Source organism: Diabrotica virgifera, chromosome 4, assembly GCF_917563875.1.
Source record: "Diabrotica virgifera virgifera chromosome 4, PGI_DIABVI_V3a".
NCBI lineage: Eukaryota > Metazoa > Arthropoda > Insecta > Coleoptera > Chrysomelidae > Diabrotica > Diabrotica virgifera.
The window spans coordinates 43,624,629-43,647,065 of record NC_065446.1 but is presented as its reverse complement, the minus strand read 5'-3'; the positions used below and the strand labels follow the sequence as shown (position 1 = coordinate 43,647,065).

Below are 22,437 nucleotides of genomic sequence, written 5' to 3'. Positions count from 1 at the left end.
TATTATTATAGCTTATTAACCTTTATTTACAATTTAGAATTCATATCAAACAAATTTAATAGTTGCATATTCACAATTGAATAATTAAGTTAAATATTAATGCACATTGTCAAAAATTTTTCGGTTGACATTTGAGAAATCCACCTATCTTCTTTGACATCTTGTCATGAATTTTCAGGCACCAATCTGTCTAATCAGTTGGTTGTTAACCTCTCACCTGATCACAACCTTGTGCTAATTCCGAGCAAGGATGACATACATCCACATGTGATACATTTTTAATCTTAATACATCGACTTATTGTCGATTACTATACAGCTCATAATGTAGCAATAATGTTATTTTGAGGTTTTACACCTATTCAAGTGGCTAGTTTCAATTACTTGTACACTGGACGTAAGTAACCACATTTTCTTTTTTTAACTGTCAAAATTTCACCCTTTTGCATTTCTATCTAAGTGGTTCACTTATTTCCAGGTTTACACTGAGGATGGTCAGTTTGACCGAAAACGTTTTGTACAACCACTCCCTTGTGGATGAATTTTAAAAAAAATTTTTAATAAATTTATAATATACCTACATACAACAGAAGTGTTTACTTCATTCTACGTTGAATTATGTAAATGTTTATATTACTGAATAGAGAATTGAAGAACCTTTCAAATGAGCTAGCACACGGCCCCTATTCTCATTTAAAAAAATAATCGATTACGTCATCACGCCCAGATGGATGACGTCACTAGTATCCCATATATGCCACAATATCATAACTTAAAAATAAAAAACGACCTGTTTCGGGATTTTTCTTTAAAGTCGCCGGTTTACAAAATAACGAATTTATTCCTTTCATTTGCACCATACTGTCGGTGAAAAATAGTGTCGCGCACGCTTGATTAGCAATTAAAAAACAAAGGAGTTTTGAATATTGTATTGCAAAACACTCTTCGGGATTTCATTAATCGATGTTTAAAGAATACCTACTTTGGCAATATTCAAATTTTCAGTTTTTCACATAGTTTTTGAGGGTTAAAAATGGCCGATTTCGCAATTTTTCAATTTTTAATCGCTTATATGTCAAAACCTATCATTTTTAGAGAAAAGTCACTCAAGATCTTTTCTGTTTGAAATGATCCAAAAAACCTAAAAAAACTTTTATCCATGCAAAAAAATAATTTTAGGAAAAAAACAAAAAAAAAAAACGTTTAAAAAATTTTTGACCACCTTTTGGTCCTGGCAACATGCAAATTTGTTAAAAGGAGTCCTTTTTGACTAAGATTGTGCAAAAAATCCGAATCAGAATATTTTTCCTAGCGGATGCGCAGTGGCTTTCTGGACTATTGTGACATTAACGGTTAAATCCCTTTTATTGTATGCTGCATATACATATAGACGAGTTAACATAAATTCCAAGTCGAATCTGATCTGATCTTGTCGTGAACTCCGATGCTAACTTTGAAATATGAATAAAAGACGATACTACTGTAAAGCAGGTGGGTTAGTTTATCCCTGTTAGCGATAGTAATTAGAAAAAGTCTGGGAAAAACAGAAATTCGAATAAGAATGGAGCAAAGCAGAAAAGTAGATAATCATTCACATTAACATTTTCGTTTTACAATTGGTTGTGTGACTTGGCTTCTTCTACAATTTTCCTCCATTCGTTCCTCTTTTTGCTTCCGGTTACCCATTCTCCGACTCTCATCTTCTTAAGGTCCTCCACTATCTGGTTCTCCCATCTAGTTTTGGGTCTTCCTCGTGGTCTGCCTGATACAGGTCTCCGTTTGTAAATTTTTTTGATAACGGCTTCTGAATTCCTCCTTTCTATATGTCCCATCCATCTGAGTCTCTGTGCCTTGATAAATCTGACGATGTCTTCTCCTTTCAGAAGTTCTCTTACTTCGTGGTTCACGAGTTTTCTAAATTCATTATTACCTAAGCTTAGTGGTCCTGCTATTCTCCGGATTATTTTCCTTTCTAGGATCCTCAATCTTTCCTCCTCTTTCTGTGTCAGACACATTACTTCAGCACCATATGTGATTACTGGTATAATTGCTGCTTTGTAAATTTTCAGTTTTGTATTCTGAGTAAGCTTCTTATCTTTGAGAAAACTACTGTATTTCCAGTAGGTTCTGTTTCCTGCCTGGATTCTTTCATTAATTTTGATACTTCTATCATTAGTTCCATTAACTGAGACTCCAAGATATTTAAAATGTTCTACATTTTCAAATTTATATTCACCAATATTTAAGCTTATCATATTAACTGGGTTTTTTCTTGAGCATATTAGGTATTTTGTTTTGATTTGATTTTGAATAGGAAAGAAACATAACTTTGAATAGGAAATGCCTTCGTGAAGTCAGTTCTGTTGTATGGGAGTGAGGTATGGTCGTTATCAGCAGAGTCCAAAAGAAGAATAAACGCAGTAGAAATGGACTACTTGCGCCGAAGTGATGGAGTTTCGATATAGGAAAGAGTGCATAACGAGGAAATCCGAAGAGTAATGTACTCCCAAGACACTGCAGTGGACAGAATAGAGCGGAAGAGCTTGAAGTGATTTGGTCACGTGCTTCAGAGGGATGAGCAGCGTTGGCCAAAAAAATTAGTTAAGTATAGAAACCCGCAGATAAGAGGAAAAGAGGAAGACCAAAAATGTAAGAAAAGCCATGGAACGTCGAGATTTTAAGGAAGAGGACTTCCAGGATAGGAATAGATGGTAATAAGGTGTGATAATGCGGCATAATCCATGTTGAACTCCGTATATGTAAATTGTGTATTCTAATTATAATTTTATATATTAAAATTGTGTTTTAATCAACGAACTGTCAATACTGATGGAATGACCCGGTCCCATTCAAACAGTAAAGCGAGATTGCGGCCAACATACAAGAGAGACAGACAGAGAATGTCAGGGAAAATTTTCTAAAACTACCACCAGAGTTGCCAGATGTGATTTTATAAATCCTCCACTTAGAAACTGAAATTCCCTCAAATTGAAGCTCAAATCCCCCAAATTTAAATTTGTGACGCATTTTAATAAATTAGTAGTCAAATGTAGAGAACAGTAAACCAAAATTATACTACTTATCAACAGAGGGCACTGGAAATAATTCATAGGCCTTATTGTCTTCGATTCTATGAGAGTACAATATATATTTCTATGTATATTCGCAAATTTAATTTATCATGAATTGCCCCCCCCCCCCCCCCAAAATCCCCTACCATTTCTGCTTAGAAAAATTTCCCTAGACGCTTTCAAATTACTTCAAAATTGTGGGAAAATACCCTAATCTAGCAACCCTGACTACCACTATCACTTTTTTTGTTTACGAATGATGACGTTTATCTTCCTTCCTTTCCTGACTACGCTATCTCATCCTGGCCGCATTAAATTCGATTCATATTCATGCCCATTCCATCAATATTGACAGTTCGTTGGTTTTAATTCACCTGCGAAAGCTATGCAATTAAGATAACCTTTATCTTGTAAGGATAGATTTAAATCACATTGTGCGGGTGCAAAAATATAAGACATCGTAGTAGTTTCAAATATTGGAGCAAATATTCCACATATTGTTGCTATTATAAGCAAAATATTAAATTTTCCAAAAGAAGTTTTTTCTATTGCCTCTTCGAATGTGGTTGGACCATGTACTAAAAAGAGAGAAAAGTAAAATTACTTAAGCATGTAATATTTAATTTACCAAGTATTACAAAACAAATACAAACTAAACGATTAGCTACCTAAGTTATGACAAATACAAGTGATGAATGATAAGAGAAAAAAGCAAAATAATAATGAGAAAAGAGATTGTTATTCGTTTAATTTTTTTTAGTGTTGTGCGTTCCTTAAAAACGTGTACATGCGAACTGACCTAACCTCCTGACACGACAGAATTCCCCGACCACTCTTGTCGGGGTCAACTCTACACACGACCCGACCAAACTATCTGACAAAACTTATTATTATTTCAAAAATTATTATTTTACTTACATTTTGCCTCAACATAATGTGTATCAGCCGTATTTTTTAATTTCATAATTGGGAGTACAAAAAGTGCAACATTTTAAAATATACAGTTCCAAGACCTAAATTCTGATAGTTAACACGTCATTTGTTTATAAATAGATCATTTAATTTTATAGCCTAATCTGAGCATCAGGATGTTGGAATAGCAAGACCACCCGACCAATCCGTCAGCCTATCTGCCAGAATGACTCTTTTTGTCGTGCGACAAGCCTACCGCGCTTTAACAGTCAGACCCAACGTTGCCAGCCCCAAGAGTCAAGTGGTTTGGTCAGGTCATTTGTAGACGTTTTTGTACTTCTTGTATTCTGTACTTATATGAAATTTTTTATTCCCATGTTAATTTTTCGACAATTGTTTTTCCAATCTACATTTTTCCAATTTCGACATATTATTCATGTCATGCATTATATATTATATCTCGATTAGTTTGTCTCCTTCCACGGACCAGGTAGAACATATTCCTAATGCTGGGGCCACACTAGCGTCAAATGCAGGTAATTATCGCATTATTAGCCATCTCTGTAATGCAAATATGCGTTAATTAACGTTATTAGACATTACTGTGGCCCCAGCATAACAAAGAAATACAAATATCTGGTGTTAGGCGAAGCAACAAAGCACTAAAATCAGCCTTACCTCCGAAAAAAAAGAAAACGACAAGACGGATCTTAATAATTCTTTTTGCATTCGATTCGTGAATGCGCCAGGAAACTTTGTGACCCCTAGCCATGAGATAATATTGAAAAACTGCATGAAAAATGCATTCATATAGGGCATCTCAAACAGCCATTAAAAAAAATTCAGAACTCGTCAATTATCGGCGAAAATGAGTTCAATTTTGTTACTCGGATGTTTTTGGGCTCGCTGAAAACAAATATTATGTCGTAAGCGATCTTCGGAGTACCTGGTGCCATACTGTTTGACTCGTCTTGTGAAGTTTTTGACAAATTCAATAAAAAACCAGGTGAAAATGCGAGAATTATCATAACGAAAACTTTGTTTCTTTACGTATTTTAATTCATAATATTGAAAATTGCTATTATGAAAAGTAGTTTAGAATTAATAATTATGTTTTAATGTACAATTATATCATTCTAATTTAAATTTTATGAACTATAAAGGTAGTTTACTCTTGATCGAAATCCATATTTTTTATATACCTCGTATAAAATTGATAAAATTTTATATATGATGGTTGCATCATAAATCTTAGAACATGTAGAGCTTTTTATGAGGAACAACTTTTCTTCGTCAAATTAAAAATAAAAGAGTTATAAATGAAAATGTTGTTGGCATCCATAATTTGAGAAAAATCTTCAATTTTTTTTCCGTTAGAAGGATGTAATTGCACATATCAGACCATAGTTTTTTATATCAAACAATATTATTTCATATACTGTCGGTTCGCTAATCTCAGACACTACTGGCTAGTGATTTTAGCCAATAATTTTGCCAATTTGGCAAAAAATATGGTTACTTATTAGTTAATAATTACAAAGTGATTAGTAATTTTGCGAATTTTGACAAAATTCACGAAAAACAAAAAAATTACCTAATAAAATCACTAGCCAGTTGTGTCGAGTTTAGCGAACGACTTTATTTTAATTTCATAGCAAATGGAACAGTCCATTTATCATAAAGGGGAGGCCGTATGTATACTCGTATAAACCTTTTTAAAGCTGTTAATAAATTATTGCTTTTAAAATATACTCAAATTTTATTTTTGAACATCTTATTTGTTTTATATAATAATTAAATTCTCTATCAAAAAATGTCATTGATGTTTTATTAATACCTACTTAATTTAAAATTTAGTTTGACATTCACGAAGTGTCAAACTCAAATGTAAATAATGTATGCTTTGCTTAACAAATCGAAATTAAAGAAACAAGCCTACTTAATAGCAACGATTTCAGCTGGACGTGTAGTGTGTCGGCAGAAAATAAAAGGATTGTGACGTCACATTTTAGATTTTGAGGTCGATTATCTCGAAAACTTTTAGAAATATCGAAATGCCGTTTTCAGATTTGGATTCAGAAGAAAAAACTACATAAGAATCCATCGATAAATCTGATCTGTGTGTTGCAGGAGCGGCAACGCAATAACACACACACTTTTGCGAATATAAACGAAATGTTTTTGTTGAAAAATTAGTCAAAAGGTTTTTGGAGTCGCTAACGAAAAATGTAACATCGGAAGTCATCTCCAGAGTACCTGGTGCTCAGGGTACCTACTGTTTATCTCTTCTTGAGGAGTTCTCGACAAAAAATTTATTAAAAAATTAGTTAAAAATCATTAATCGGGGAATTTTTGGAGTCGCTAACGACGAATATGACATCAGGAGTGATCTACGGGGAACCTGCTACCCAGAGTACCTACTATTTACCTCGTTTTCTGCAGTTTTGGACAAATTCATTAAAAAATTAATCAAAATTCATTACTGGGGGTTTTGGGGCATCTGACGACGAATATGACACCGGAAGTGATCTCCAGAGTATTTGGTGCTCAGGGTACCTACTGTTTACCTCGTCCTCGTCTTCTGGAGTTTCGGCCAATTCATTAAAAATGTCAAAAATCATTAGTCACGAGATAAACAGTAGGTATTCCGGAGATCAATTCCGATGTCATATTCGTCGTCAGCGACCCCAAAACTCCGTGAATGATGATGATTGACTAATTTTTTAATGAATTTGCTGAAAGCTTTAGAAGACGAGGTAAACCGGAGGTACCCTGGGTACCACGTATTTTGGAAATCACTTCCGATGTCATATTCGTCGTTAGCGACCCCAAAAAACCCCTTAGTAATGATTTTTTATTAATTTTTTAATATTTTTTTTTGCCGAAAACTCCTCAAGGCGAGGTAAACATTAGGTATCCTGGGCACCAGGTATTCCGGAGATCACTTCCGATGTCATATTCGTCGTCAGCGACGCCAAAACCCCATAAGTAATGATTTTTGACTAATTTTTTAATGAATTTTCTGAGAACTCCAGAAGACGAGGTAAACGCAGCAGGTACCCTGAGCACTAGGTATTTCGGAGATGACTTCCGATGTCATATTCGTCGTTAGCGACTCCAAAAAACCCCCAGGTAATAATTTTTGACTAATTTTTTAATATTTTTTTTTTGCCGAAAACTCTACAAGACGAGGTAAACAGTAGGAACCCTGGGCATCAGGTACTCCGGACATTACTTCCGATGCTATATTCGTCATTAGCGACCCCAAAACCCCCCGAGTAATAATTTTTGACTAATTTTTTAGTGAATTTGCTGAGAACTCCAGAAGACGAGGTAAACAGTAGGTACTCTGAGCACTAGGTATTTCGGAGATCACTTCCGATGTCATATTGGTCATTAGCGACCCCAAAAAACCCTAAGTAATGATTTTTGACTAATTTTTTAATAATTTTTTTGCCGAAAACTCTACAAGACGAGGTAAACAGTAGGTACCCTGGGCACCAGGTACTCCGGACACCACTTCCTCTGCTATATTCGTCGTTAGCGACCCCTAAACTCCCCGAGTAACGATTTTTGACTAATTTTTTAATGAATTTGCTGAGAACTCCAGAAGACGAGGTAAACAGTAGGTACTCTGAGCACCAGGTATTTCGGAGATCACTTCCGATGTCATATTGGTTATTAGCGACCCCAAAAAAACCCCAAGTAATGATTTTTGACTAATTTTTTAATATTTTTTTTGCCGAAAACTCTACAAGACGAGGTAAACAGTAGGTACCCTGGGCACCAGGTACTCCGGACACCACTTCCTATGCTATATTCGTCGTTAGCGACCCCTAAACTCCCCGAGTAACGATTTTTGACTAATTTTTTAATGAATTTGCTGAGAACTCCAGAAGACGAGGTAAACAGTAGGTACTCTGAGCACCAGGTATTTCGGAGATCACTTCCGATGTCATATTCGTCGTTAGCGACACCAAAAAACCCACAAGTAATGATTTTTGACTAATTTTTAATAATTTTTTTGCCGAAAACTCCACAAGACGAAGTAAACAGTAGATACCCTGGGCATCAGGTACTCTGGAGATCACTTACGACATCATATTCGTTTTCAGCGACCCCAAAAACTTCCCGAGTAACAAAATTGAACTCATTTCCGCCGATAATTGACAAGTTCTGAATTTTTTTATTGTCTGTTTGAGATGCACTTTAAGAATGCATTTTTTGTAATATGCAGTTTTTCAATATTATATCATGGCTTAGGGCCACAAAGTTTCCTGGTGCATTCATGAATCGAATGCAAAAAGAATTATTAAGATCCGTCTTATCGTTTTTTTTTTTCGGAGGTTCAGTGCTTTATTTCTCCGACTATAAGTAATTATAAATGCCACTACTATACTTAGGCACGCAAAGAAAAAGGTGTTCTGATCATTTTAGGACCATAAAAGAGAATTAAACGATGAGATATTAACAGAAGTTCAACCACGATTTTCTAAGTCCTGCCCTTTGCAATACTGGAAGGTTAGAAAAGGTACTTACAATTTGTGGAAAAATCCACGGGTTTCCTGTGACATTTTTTTGTGAAAATTAGATTTTCCATGAGGAATAAAATGGGGAGTTGCGATGAATTTGTGAGTCCTGCCATATCCATAGAATGACAGGAAACTATCTATTTTATGAAGAAATTTTTTTGTGCAGAAGGGTTGCAAAATAACTAAGGGCGTATATAGATATATAAACATGTAATGAAAATAATTAAATTTTCATAATCCTGCCAACTTAATAAATTAAGCATAATTATTTCAAAATCAACCAAAAAAGTGTTGGCATGACGTCTCCTAATGTTTTACTGCACTTGTCCCTTGGAAAATCCTGTGGAAAATTTTCACCCTGATTCCATGATTTTTTGAGTCATAAAATAAATTTTATTTTAAAATAAATAATTTAAGTAGACATTATTCAAAATGGCAGGATGTTTAGTTCCACCTTTTTTACAATACATAGTTAAAAAATGTGTAAGAAAATTCGTGGAAATTTACACGATTTTCTGAGTCATGCCATTTTGCACATATCTCAAGAATGTTAAAATAAATTTATTTACAAAGAGGCAGGATGGTTGCATAGTTATTTCGTATATAAAATAAAATTTTTAATTATAAAATAAAATAAAAATTATTGCAGGTTGTTATACAAACATATTCATATCACCACAATTTTATGAGTCATGCCATGTCGAGTATGCTTAAAAAACACTAATCTAAAACCGTTTACAACGTGGCAGAGTAACCGCAATAGTTATTTTTCCACCTACCTCTACCGAAAGTATACTTTTTCGGACCTGATTGTAGGGAGCAAAGTCGTAATTTTCCTCCCTAGGGGAGGAAAAAGTGAAAGTGACGTCATGGTATTTCATTCAGGAAATATAACTTATTGACGCCCTGTACAATATCTATTTTCTATTACGTAAATATCTATACATTTTAACGTTTATTTAAATATTTTTCACAATGGTAAAAAACAGTAAATTGTTATTCTGATTTAACAATGTTTACATTAATAATTTGACTTATATTTGACAGTTGACAGTTATATTGTACCTACTTGTTAGTTTTAGTTCTAATAAATTTTGTTGGTAAGTTACATAAATAAATTAAGTAAAAATGAAAAAATGACTTGTTATTTGAGGAAGGTGGAAAAACCATATGTATAACATGGGAGTAAAGTGCCTTTTCCTCCCTTGAATGATAACTACCCTCCGCTACGCGTCGGGCAGTAAACTTCATTCTCGGGAGGAAAAGTAGCACTTTCCTCCCTTGTTATACAAATAGCTATTCCTAACAAGTGCAGAAAGTCACACTTTTCCGCACGCGACTGAAGTTTGCCGAACGACGCGAATCGGGAGTTCGGCAAGCTGTCGAGTGCGGAAAAGAGACTTTCTGCAAGCGTTAGGAACAATATTTTTTCTACGAGTTTTTAAAAAATGACCAAATCTTAATCAAATAATTTAATTAATATGAAAATACATACACACATTAATTCTTTGACAAGGTTGTCAAAACCAATCTTTCAGCATAATTGGTTAGCATGATGACGATCTTGGTTTCCATGACAGGAAAATAAAAGTTACTCTTACTTTAAGTCGGTAGGATACATCGTTTTCTAGAAAAATCGATTTGAAAGTTTTTAGTTTTGGGAATTTGAAAAAAAAAGTTAAACAAAATTTTAAAAAACGATATTTTTACCAACTTAAAGCAAGAGTAACTTTTAGTACTCGAATATTTTATAATTGAATAATCTAGTGTCAAAAATACTTAAAAATTAAAGTCAATAAAGTTATGCTATAAAATAACTGTTGACCTACCCAACACGGACGCCTATGACCGGTACTAGAAATTTGCCATTAATGAAATCGATTAATCTCTGGAATATAAATAAATGTACCAGTTTGCATCTTTCTAAATAGTTTTTTTTAATCTTTTTTTTAAATTCAAAGAACGAAATATTTTCAAATCAATTTTTCTAGAAAACGGTGTATCCTATCGACTTAAAGTAAGACTGACTTTTAGTATTATGATACCTTACAATTTAATAATTCAGAGTCAAAAATGCTTAAAAATTAAAGACAAAAAAGTTAGGCGATAAAATATCCGTTGCCCTACCCAAAACGGACGCCTATGACTGGTAATAGAAATTCGCAATGAATGGAATCGATTCATCTCTGGAAAGTAAATACGCATACCAATTTTAGTTTTTCTAAATAGAAGCGTTCTGGAGGTATTTAAGAAAAACTAATTACATGACGCCATCTTCAAAGAGCTCTAGTTCCCTTAGGAAGCATTTTCGGACTAGGTGAATTGGGTTAAATTGTCTTAAAATTATCTGAGGAATCTCCTGTCTTCGTTTGTCGGTAGAGTTTCTGGACACCCTCTATAGTCCGTTAGCCCGTTTGCAACCCTCCTGCCCAAAAAATTTTCTTCATAAAATCGATAGTATCCTGTCATTCTACGGATATGGCAGACTAGGCAAAACGCTATTTTTATTTTTTGGGAAAATCTAATTTTTACAGGAAAATTTCACAGGAAATTTGTGAATGTTTCCACAGATTACAAGTACTTCGTCTACCCTTCCAGTATTGCAAAAGGCAGGACTTAGAAAATCGTGGCTGAACTTCTGTATAATATCTCACGGTCTAAATTCGGTATTTAAACACTTATAATGCTGTATATGACACCCGAAGAAGTAGAAAAATTCGACGTTTTTATTGTAAAATGTTCAAAGTATAGAACTAAACTGATATAATAATAATTTTGTTGCTTATCTTAGATTTTTACTTAGGTAGAAACTAATTTACTCTAATTTAGAAAAATATTACTCCATATATCGGAGTATCGCCCTTCCCGTAGGGATCAGTGGAGGAGTATCACCGCGCCGCAAGCCCTTACTCCTTGTCGTACTGCTCCCCATGGACCGATCAGACACAAGCGAAATTCAGTCTAAGCCTGAGATTAATATTAGGATTTTAAACTGCTGTGTTAGCCTTTTTTGTTTTCGTTCACAGGGCCAATGTTTGAACTCACATACCTCGTAGTGAAGCGACGTGAGATCGACCGCCTGTCCCCCTTGGCTATCTAACCCACAACTAAATAAATATATTATTAGAGTGTAAATAAAACAAAAAAATATTTATAGATTTGTCAAATCTCATTGAGAATAGAAAATGTATTTAAAAAATGGCGAATCGCTTATATTACATCGATATTCAAAAAGGGAAATAAGTTTCAATGTAATAATTATAGAGGTATTTCCGTAAAAAATTCAATAAGCAGGTTATACGGAAGGATACTAAGGTATTTGATCGAACAAGAAAAGGAAGAGGAAGAATAATGTGATATAGATTAATGTGTAATAAAGACCTACGGCAATATCCCGATAAGTGAACAATGGGAAGTACTTCAAAGCACCAATATCAATCACACTAATCACACACTTATAACAGCTGTTCAAAATACATACAAGAATATGACATCTGCCCTAAAGATGGATCAGAAATGTTCAAGGTGAACAAAGGTTTACGCCAGGGTTTTTGCATTTACGTAAAATCGCTGACGCAATGGAGAAGAAAATGCAACGAAATGGGTATACAAATTATTGACGAAGATATGTACCTACTTGTTTATATAACTTTCAGTTCGCAGACGACCAAGTAATTTGCGCAAATGATAAGGAGGACTTGGAATATATGGCGCGCAAACTAAAGAAGAAATATATGGAAAATGGGGCATACAAATGAATATGGACAAAATACAATATTTATTTATTGGTGAAGAAAGAACCGAATTGATCATGGCGAATAATGAAATAATTAAAATATCCGGAAATTATAATTACTTAGAAGTACTGTTTAACAAAGAAGAAACAGATGATGATGACATTACAAATAGACTAAATGAAGCCAGAAGAATAATTTAATCGTTAAATGGAATATTGTGGAGTTAAAATATATGGTAGGGGAGCCCAAGCGGGGATTTTTGCAGTTACTCGAGCGCGTCAGATTATCGTATGGGGAAAACCTGGTGGCCTGCAGATGTACCTCTACCATATATTGGCTCTTAATGCAGGGGAGTTCGTTAAGGGGGGCCCGAAAAAAAAATCTATCCTTAAAAAAACTCGAAATTGTCAGATTAAGATAAGGTAAGTTAAGTACATGCAAAAGAGTGTATATTTCAAAAATCTGACGATTTGAGCCGGGCGTAAGGAAATGGGTGAGTCCCAAAATTTCACAAGAAATAAGCGAATATTTCGCGAAATGAATGACTGATCAAAAAACTAAAAAATATGTGCTCAATATTTTTTAAAAATCTATCGAATGATACCAAACACGACTTCCCACGGAGAGGGGTGGGGGTAAATTTAATATTTTAAATACGAATCTCGCGATATTTAGTGAAATGAATATCAGATCGAAAAACTGTCAAATACACTTATTTAATATTTTTGAAAAAATCTATCGAATGGTACCAAACACGACCCCCACGAGGGTGGGGTGTGGGGTTACTTTAAAATCTTAAATAGGAGCCCCCATTTTTTATTGCAGATTTGGATTTCATACGAAAAAATAAGTAACTTTTATTCGAAACATTTTTTCGAATTATGCACAGATGGCATTATAATCGGAAAAAACGATTGTTGGAAATGGACAATTAAATTAAAAAATGGCAAGTGCCCACTAAAATGGAAAACTTTACTTAACTTTTTTTTGGTTTTAGGACCTACTCTTCACAACCCAATAGGTCCCCATAACGCTCGAGTGACTGCACATTTAGCATACTTTGCTCCCCTACCAATAGGAAAACAACGAAAAAAACAATTCATAATATGTTGATAAAAAGCACATTAATGTAGGGTTCTAAAACGCGAAGGATTAAAGAGCATTAAAAGAGAAAACTACGGAGATGAACGCTCAAATAGAATATCAAAGTTGGAGAGGATTCGAAATGAAATAATAAGAGAGATAATGGGTGTAACAAAAACAATTAGTGACTGCATAGAGGAGAAACAATTATTTCGATACGGGCACGTTCAAAGGATGAGCGAGGAAAGACTCTCTAAAAAGGCAATGCGATGGATTCCCAAAGAAAAACGAAAAAGAGAAAGACCGAAAAACCTTAGATTGGTGGTATACAGAGGTCTATGAACGGAAGAGGATTATCTGATGAGGACTGGAACAACCGAGGGAACTGATAATGCTGGGGCATCGGACAACGTCGCAGGACATTACATAACCGACAATATAATATATATTATATTATAATATCTGTATATCAATATCAATATTATAATATAATATATCAATAATAATATCAAAATAAAGCAACTTACTGCTTTTAACAGACGGTTTTGGTTCATAATGCATACAAAACTCCATCGTTTTAGAACACTTTAAAAGCACCTTGTTAAACCTATTGTATATTTTAACTATACAGAAATGAAAGTTACCGCAAGCATATCTATTACATAGATATAAAATAATTATATTTATTCAGAAATTAGTTTTTCTTTACAAAGGAATATGCTAAGGAATGCATTGTTGTATTTAATCGCTTAAATAAGATAATAAGTGATATTTTTTAAGTAAATAGATCTTCGAAGCAAAAAGGAAGCAAAAAATCTGTGTTAAGTCATATCACTCGACTTTACTTTTAATACTTTTATTTCTCTAGCGTCAGGGTAAAAGGACAGTCAGTAAATGGTATATTGCAGAAATAATTTTTAAAGATTTGATGAAACATGCTAAATCTATTTTTATCCTAATTAAATATTTTGTCAGCACATATGGGTCAAAAACAGCTTATTTACAATACATAATATAGTTTAATATGAAATATTGTAAAATAATAAAGTTTGATCTGAAGTCCTTTGGATCAGAGAATAAAATACTAAGTTTTTTTGACCAGATATTTTAATTATATTAAATACACAAGTTTACATTTTAATAACAGTATATTAATATGAAATATTGTAAAATAATAAAGTTTGATGTGACTTAAGTCCTTTGGATCAGAGAATAAAATACTTAAGATTTTTTGAACTGATATTTTAATCATATTAAATATACAAGTTTACATTTTAATAACAGTAATATTTAGTTTTTATATTATAATATAACTATGATGAAGTAATTCGTCATCAGAAACAAACTCCTCTAAATCTGGGTCCTTATCGTTCATACTTGTAGTTGGCAGTTCTTGATAAAAAAAATTGTATACTTCTGGTACAAGCGGTAAGAGATCTAGAAGATGTTGCTGTTTTTCAAGAGTGATAGGTATTAACCCATCATACTTTTTCTTGAGTTCTATTGCACTTTGTCGACCTCTTCTAGTAAAATGAATTTCCTTAGAATTTTCTGACTCTTCCAGAGAACTCTTATAAAATATTGTATGTAGCATATTTTTTTCTGTATTGCAGCCAACGACATTTCTGCAATTTGAACAACTCTCCATCAACATGTTTTTGCTTCTTTACAAACGTTGTCCTTAATAAAGCAGCAAAATCGTAGAAGTCATCTAAAGTTAATTCAATGACCTTAAATGGACGTTTTTTGTTTGTGCATCTAATGAGAGTAGCCCAATCATAAGGATGAGCAATTTTCATTCCCGATTTTTTTTCTGTTTTTCAATAAGGGAATAGTCGACATCGCATTCCATGTGTAAATGCTCAGAGATCATAAATTTATGGTTGATCTCATTTATTGAGCTTTTCATTTGCATAACTGACATGAACATGTGAACATGGTAGCTACGTGGAAATTTTTATTCTGCCCTGCACACGTATCTGAGTAAAAGGTTATTTTAGTGACTTCAGGTGGCATGTTCATTATTTCTTTGAAAAGACAAGAAACAATCTCATTTGCACCATGGTGAGCAATTGATTTATGCCAGATATAACAGGAAGCTGCTCGTGAAGCACAATTATGTACAGTTAAATTGTAAGTCCAGTACTTTCTCTTATACAAAGAAACAGAAGAAGAAGAAGAAAACTTTTAGCGTTTATCAATCAACAAGTGAGTGTTTTAGCACGATCAGTAAGATTTATGTCATAAACACTTACAGCGGCACCTACGCGTGGACTATTGATACAGAGGACTTAAGTTTCATAAGTCGTTTATATCGGACAAAACAAAGGAATTAAGTTAGATATGTTCGTTTGCTCAAACAAAAATAGTCTGATGTAACTTATGTTCTTTGAACCAGTCTTAATAAAAACCTTATATTTTAAGATAGACTTAATTCTTTTTTATCAAAACAAACTGCTTCACAATTTACAACCAAATGTGTAGATAACTCATTTTGGCCAAAAATGGACTTAAGTCCTTTTGCCCTAACACTAGAGATTTACTGTAAGAGCTAATAGCTAATAGTAGGGCCAGGCCGCACATCAAAGAAACATGAAACGTAAATTACGTTTCATGGAAATAAAACACTGCTAAACAAATATACGTCCGGCCATTTATGAAACTCTCCGAAAATAAAAATATACCATGAGCATGAATCACACTCGTTTCATTGGTAGGCGGACTTTGAGATTTGTTTAGCAGTGTTTTATTTTCATGAAACATGTTTCACGTTTCATGTTTCATGTTTTTCGTTTCATGTTTCTTTGGTGTGCGGCTTGGCAGTTACATTTATAATGAAAATATGTGAAATTCTGATTGACGTATTTCTATGAAGCTATCATAAACTTTACTTGTCTGCCATGGGTGGTAAAACGGCCTTCTTTATTTAGATGTAGGTTACTAAAATATTATTTTTATATTATTTCGATATTATAAATTTAGCAAAAGTGTATTCGAATATGTCAAATGTACCCATTATTGGACACCCCCAGTTTCTGGATATATTCAGTTTATATTGATAGAAGAAATTCAATTAAATATCGAAATAATATAAAAGTAATATTTTACTAACATACAATTAATTAATATATTCTTTTTATCATCCGTAACTTCACGCATATGCTCTTAAATAGACAAATCTTTGATCTTTAATAACTCAAAAATATTGATTTATTTTAATAACATGATATAACAAATTTTACTTAAATTTGTCCCTCTATCGATTTGTGGGGTTATTTAAAAAAAAAACTGTTTTCACCCGCGGGAAGGGGTGGTACTCACCACCAGGGTAAAAGTGCAAGTTGGCACCAAATCAGTTTTATTTCTTGAGGTATGCTCTAACTAATCACCAATTTTCATGCAAATCGATGGAGGTTTAACAAAATAGGAGGTGAAAACCTTTAATGACTGCACTAACTTTCCCCATTCATCCCTTATTGCTACTTCCTGTATCCACTGAGGTGTCAGCCTGAAAGGGGACAAAATTGTCAATATACAATGGACACATTTCACAGGAAAAACTCATATTACTTATGACGATGATTTTTCGGCTCTAGCTCTCCGTCTATTACGTCGCCACAGGTTTAACAAACAATATTTTTTCAGGTATTGAAATGTTTCTTGCATACAATTCCACATAATAGACGGTATTTACTTAATATAAAATTGGAAAATGGAAGGCCAAGGGAGTTCGTCTTTGACCCCAAATTCAGAAAATATTTTTTTTTTCGTAAAATATAGGGAATTTTTTTTATTACATAATATGAGGGTATCTGGAATGATATTAAAATCAAATAAAAAAATAATGAGTTTAAAGTTGAAAATATTTGTGAATTTATTAAATATAAACATGCACTGGGGTCAAAATTTATCCCCTTGGTCATCCGAAGGTTAAATAGACAGAAGATTTTAAATTTGTATTGCTAAGTTGGAATCAGTATGAGTTTTTGAGGCGTGAAATTTTGGAAATCTTATTTTTAGACGAAACTGAACATTATTAAATTAAACAAAAATATACAAGTTTCCTATTGAATTAACTACTGGTTACTCAGATAATTATTCAAATATTGCCTACGTTCTTAAAACCTTTTAATAAATAAAGTATCCTTTGTATATCGTTAAATATAAAATCACTTCGTTTTTTCGCCATTTTATTCAAAACCGTTCCTCTTTCCTTTGCGGAAAAGCTGGTATTTGGAAACGATAAGGCTGTCTTATAATCAGCTCCTCTGAGTAATTTATTGCGACTGGTTGTTTAGGGGCTATAATTTACTCTCTTCAAAGAATTTCCTAATTCCGGTTCTAAACTAAATTACTAATTTTCCACAAAAAAGTAAAGAAACGCTGTTTTTCTAAAACCAATATTTTGCGTAAGAATATTCGATTTAGCCTGATAAAATAATACATTATACTACATTTTTTAAATCGTTTGCCGAAATTGGCTTGCTTGAGCTTTTTATTATACTCAGTGATATTAGAAGTATTACACCCACAAGGAATAATTTTTTGAACTTAATTTTTTGGCAGCACAATGACTATATTATTTAAAGCATGCTATGATAACAATATCAATGTTTTATCTTTTATAGTTTCTGTAAAAACCAAGTTTTTTGTTTAAATTTTTTTGTGAAAAGACCAATAATTTATGAAAACCGGGTACAGAAGTTTTTAGTTATTATTCCTCAGTATAATTGTATTCAGTACAAGAATATGCCTTGAGTTCGAAGCCACCAAAATTACCACCATTTTAGCGATTTTGACAGGGGTAGAATTATTGCCTATACAGATATGGGTTTGTCGTATCGCGGCGTAATTGGCCGTCGTGTTAATTGTACGGCAATGACAGTTATGCGAGTGTGTGGAAAAACGAAAGTAATGGCACACGAAGAAGACCAACTGGTCAACCGAGGCCTATCACAGGGCGTCAAGATAGGCGCTTTAGGCCCGGCGCAAATTGAACCTAAGCGAGACACAACCTGCACCGGCGGACTGCGTAGACCGTTCTGCGCATCCTACTATCAATTCATGCGTTCGCAGGTCTAGCTTGGGAATGTTTGTCATCGGCGTACAGTTTTCTTGTGTAGTGATTTCTTACCCTTTCATTAAACTCTCATGCAAAAATTAGACTGCTATTTATCACCTGTCATAATTTCTATCATTTGACATGTTCTACGTGTCAGACTTACATATTATTAAAATGCACAATTGGTGATAAATACCAGTCTGATTTTTGAATGAGAGTTTAATGAAAGGGTAACAAATCAATTGGAAGTTCTGTCTGACAAAATACATGGGACGTTTTCGTAGTATGACGTTCCAAATTTTTAACCTGTCCCACAATTAAAACTTCATCTGTTCCAGTGTTCCTATACATCAAAGTTTGTCTGACGAGACACCGTTAAGCTATTAGGTAACAAATTTTCAGCTTGCTATTAATCACTTTTTTTGGTACGCGGGATCCAGGCCCAAAAATACAATGTCACAAATGATGGCGTAATCCCCTTTATATAGGTATAAAAATTTTGTATTATTCATTTCTTAAATCTACACAACATTATAATTGAAAAATAATTCATTATTTAAAAACCGTTAAGGATATCTGTGAATATCGCATTATAGAATAGAATAGAATAGAATAGAATAGAAATATGCTTTATTGTCATGAAAAATTTAACAATTTTATAGACAAAGCTTACAAGAATCATAAATAAAAACAATAACAAATACAATTTACTAAAATTATACAAATCGTCAAATATAAATAAAACATAATAAAGTCAAATAAAAATCACTAACAATCTATTGCAAAATTTTAAAAAAAAATTGCAAATTGCGTAATATACCTAAATAAATTTAATAAGTGATTTAATAAGTTATGCTGCTGCATATGACACTCAAATATAGATTAAGATTCTACTTATACATAAGAATACTGTAATTTCTTAGTTATTGATTAAGAAACTTTGCTATTGAATAATATGGTCTTTCAGATAAATAGGCTTTTGTCATTTTACGGAACTTGGGGAAAGATGTTGCAGATTTAAGTTGTAGAGGGAGATGATTTTATAGTTTTTTTGCAGAATATAATATAGATTCCTTTACTAACTCACTGGACGGGATCGGTAAATAGATGTCAAAAGTAGAATTTCTGGTGGAATAGTCATGTCTAGGTCTTTCTGGAAAGACATGTAGATGTTTACGAATTAAGCAAACAGTTTCTAAAATATATAAAGAAGGTAATGTTAGAATTCTGTGATCTTTAAAGTAGCTTCTGCAATGTGTTGTTCTTCTGAGGCCAAACAGATATCTGATTGCTCTTTTTTGCAATTTAAAAATAACATCGGATTGGGCAGCTGTACCAAAACCCCAAAAAGGCAGACCATATCGAAGATGGGACTCGAACAATGAAAAGTATGTTATTTTGGAAGAGGCTAAATCCATTTCCTTCGAGACAGATCTTATTGCAAAGCAAGCTGAGGATAGTTTCTTGCTTAACACATCGATATGAAGGGACCATTTAAGGTTGCTATCTAAAAAAATACCAAGAAACTTTACAGAATCAACGATAGTGATCTGGCTGTTATGAAGAGGTAAGGGTTGAAGAGTTCCTTTATAGGGTAATGCGACTGTTTTATTTACGTTAAAAGAGAGTAAATTAGAATCTGACCAGGATTTTATTGTGAGTAGATCAGAAGTTATAGTAGCATGAAGAGTTGCGATATTTGAGTTGCTCCAAGTGATACTGGTATCGTCAGCAAAAAGAAAAACTTTTCCATCGATTTTTAAACTAGTGATGTCATTAATAAAGATAAGGAAAATTAGAGGGCCCAATACTGAACCTTGTGGTACCCCACATACAACATTTCTGAGACTAGAGTCTGTATCATTTGCTCTAACCAGTTGTTTCCTATTTTCCAAGTAAGATTGAAACCAGTTCAAAGAAATACCTCGAATTCCATAGAAATCTAGTTTTTTTATCAAAATGTCGTGATTTACACAATCAAAAGCTTTGGCATAATCACAAAAAACAGTGGCAGTGTGGAGATTATTGTTTAATGCTTGATAAACCTCATGTAGTACAGAAAACATGGCATCGGTGGTACATTTATTATTTAAAAATCCGAACTGATTTCGTGATAAAATCTTGTTATCAACGAGAAAGGACATAAGTCGGGCTTTTATGAGTCTTTCAATAATTTTGGAGAGTACCGGTAGTAATGCAATAGGTCTATAATTGCAGGCAATAGATTTTTCACCACCCTTATGAAGAGGAATAATGATGGCCGTCTTTAGGCACTCTGGAAATCTACCTTTCTCAAAAGAATCATCTATTAGAGAGATGAGGACTCTCAACACATTGTCTGGGAGATTTGAGAAAATTTTTATGGATAGTCCATCGGTACTACAGGAAGATTTGCTTTTGATACTCTTGATTGTTTGGATCAGTTCAGATTTACCAATCGGTCTTATAAAGAATGAATTCGAAACCTTTCTTGAATTAGGGAGATAGGAAATGGGATCTTGTTGTGACACAATAGTTGATGTTATATTTTTACTCACATTAACAAAGTATTCATTTAGATTTTCTGGGTCTGGAAGGGAAAATGTTTGAGCTGTGTGAGTTTTATTTCGAAGATCGTTTATTATGGACCAAGTTTCTTTTGCATTATCCTCAAATAAAATTTGTCATCATAATATTAGGTATCTACATTTTTGTTTATGCTTAAAAACAAAATATATAGACGAGATATTTATAAATATAATAGGTAAGCAGTTTTGACTATAGAAAAATGCACTCATGCAAATAATGAGTTGTTGGTGTAGTAGTTGGTAGTAATTAATTACATTATTACACAGTTAAAATCATAATTGGAGATATTACTAATATTTTAAATACATTGAAGATATAAAATTAAAAATTTAAGGGAGGGATCATTGAACAATTCTGATATTATTTTAAATACATTTATATTGTGTCCAGAAATAAAATATTCAGTATAAGATATCTTTTTATGCGCCCTATTATGACCAAATTCGATGTTTTCGAAAGTCATGCCGCTACGAGTACTAGGGAGATGTTAGGTATTTAAAACGTTACAAGTACGGAAATACGGATTTAAAGTTGCCTAATCAATTCAGTACAAGGATCAGATACATCAGTATTTTGTAATCAGTATTTGTACTCAGTACCACAGAGAACCGTTATCAAAAGTAACCGTTACACGTTTGCACTGATTTTCCTCGTCTCTATTCGTTACGGCGACAGACAACGGTCGGGTTGGCTTGTATTCAATATGCGGTGCGCTAGAAAAATAACTGCACGGGTCACCTGTCCCACCGGCGCAGGTTGTGTCTCGCTTAGGTTCAATTTGCGCCGGGCCTTAGACTCCTGGCTCTGTGAGTTCGTTTTACTTATATGCGTCAAATCGCTGGTCAATGGTTTGGAGTAGAAGGTAGAATTGTTACTATACGTACCCTATACCGTAGCATTCGAGCCTTTGAACTGAAAATTGAATAATTAATGATGTCATGCTACTATACATTACACATATAATAGCATGACATCATTAATTCAATTTCTAAATATATTCTTCCATATATTTATTAAAGTTATACTTCTTTAGGTGCGTTTGGGAGTACCTAAATGTATATGTGCGGGAATTGATCAAAAGTCGTGGTCCTGGGCGCAGATGAAACGTTATACGTGCTCTGATTGGGTAATTACAATAACCTGTCAATAATTGTTCAATATGTCGGATATAGGTAAACAAATATTGTGTATATTGGTTTTTATTGTTGTGAGGACAGAGACAAAAGCAAGTTTATAATTGTAGTGACTTTTTAAATAGTTTTTAAAAGCAACAGGTACGTAATTTTAAATGTTTCGTAATTGTAAAATGTGAAATGTAGGTACTAGGTACCTACTAGTAGGTAATTTACAGAATTTAATTACCAACAAAATTTATACCAATCTTCATGTAATATATTGTTTTCTTACTCTATGTTTTGTTGTATTTTAATATTTTAATTCTACAAAAACTAAACTAATTGTTTTATTAAATTC

The 22,437-nt window shown here is 33.2% G+C and overlaps 1 protein-coding gene across 2 annotated transcripts in view; it reads right to left on the bottom strand.

The window, feature by feature from the left end:
• The window catches only part of LOC114325919 (synaptic vesicle glycoprotein 2B), a 103,031-nt gene extending 89,053 nt beyond the window's left edge, over positions 1-13,978 (bottom strand). Inside the window, exons 1-2 of one of the 2 annotated variants that reach the window (XM_028274070.2) lie at positions 13,862-13,978; positions 3,445-3,648 (exon numbers count right to left, since the gene is read on the bottom strand). In XM_028274070.2, coding sequence (XP_028129871.1) covers positions 3,445-3,648; positions 13,862-13,907 — 250 coding nt within the window. In that variant the 5' untranslated portion in view covers positions 13,908-13,978. The remainder of the gene's footprint in view (positions 1-3,444; positions 3,649-13,861) is intronic. The other variant, XM_028274071.2, reaches the window with a different exon arrangement.
• Between the last annotated feature and the right edge of the window lie 8,459 nt (positions 13,979-22,437).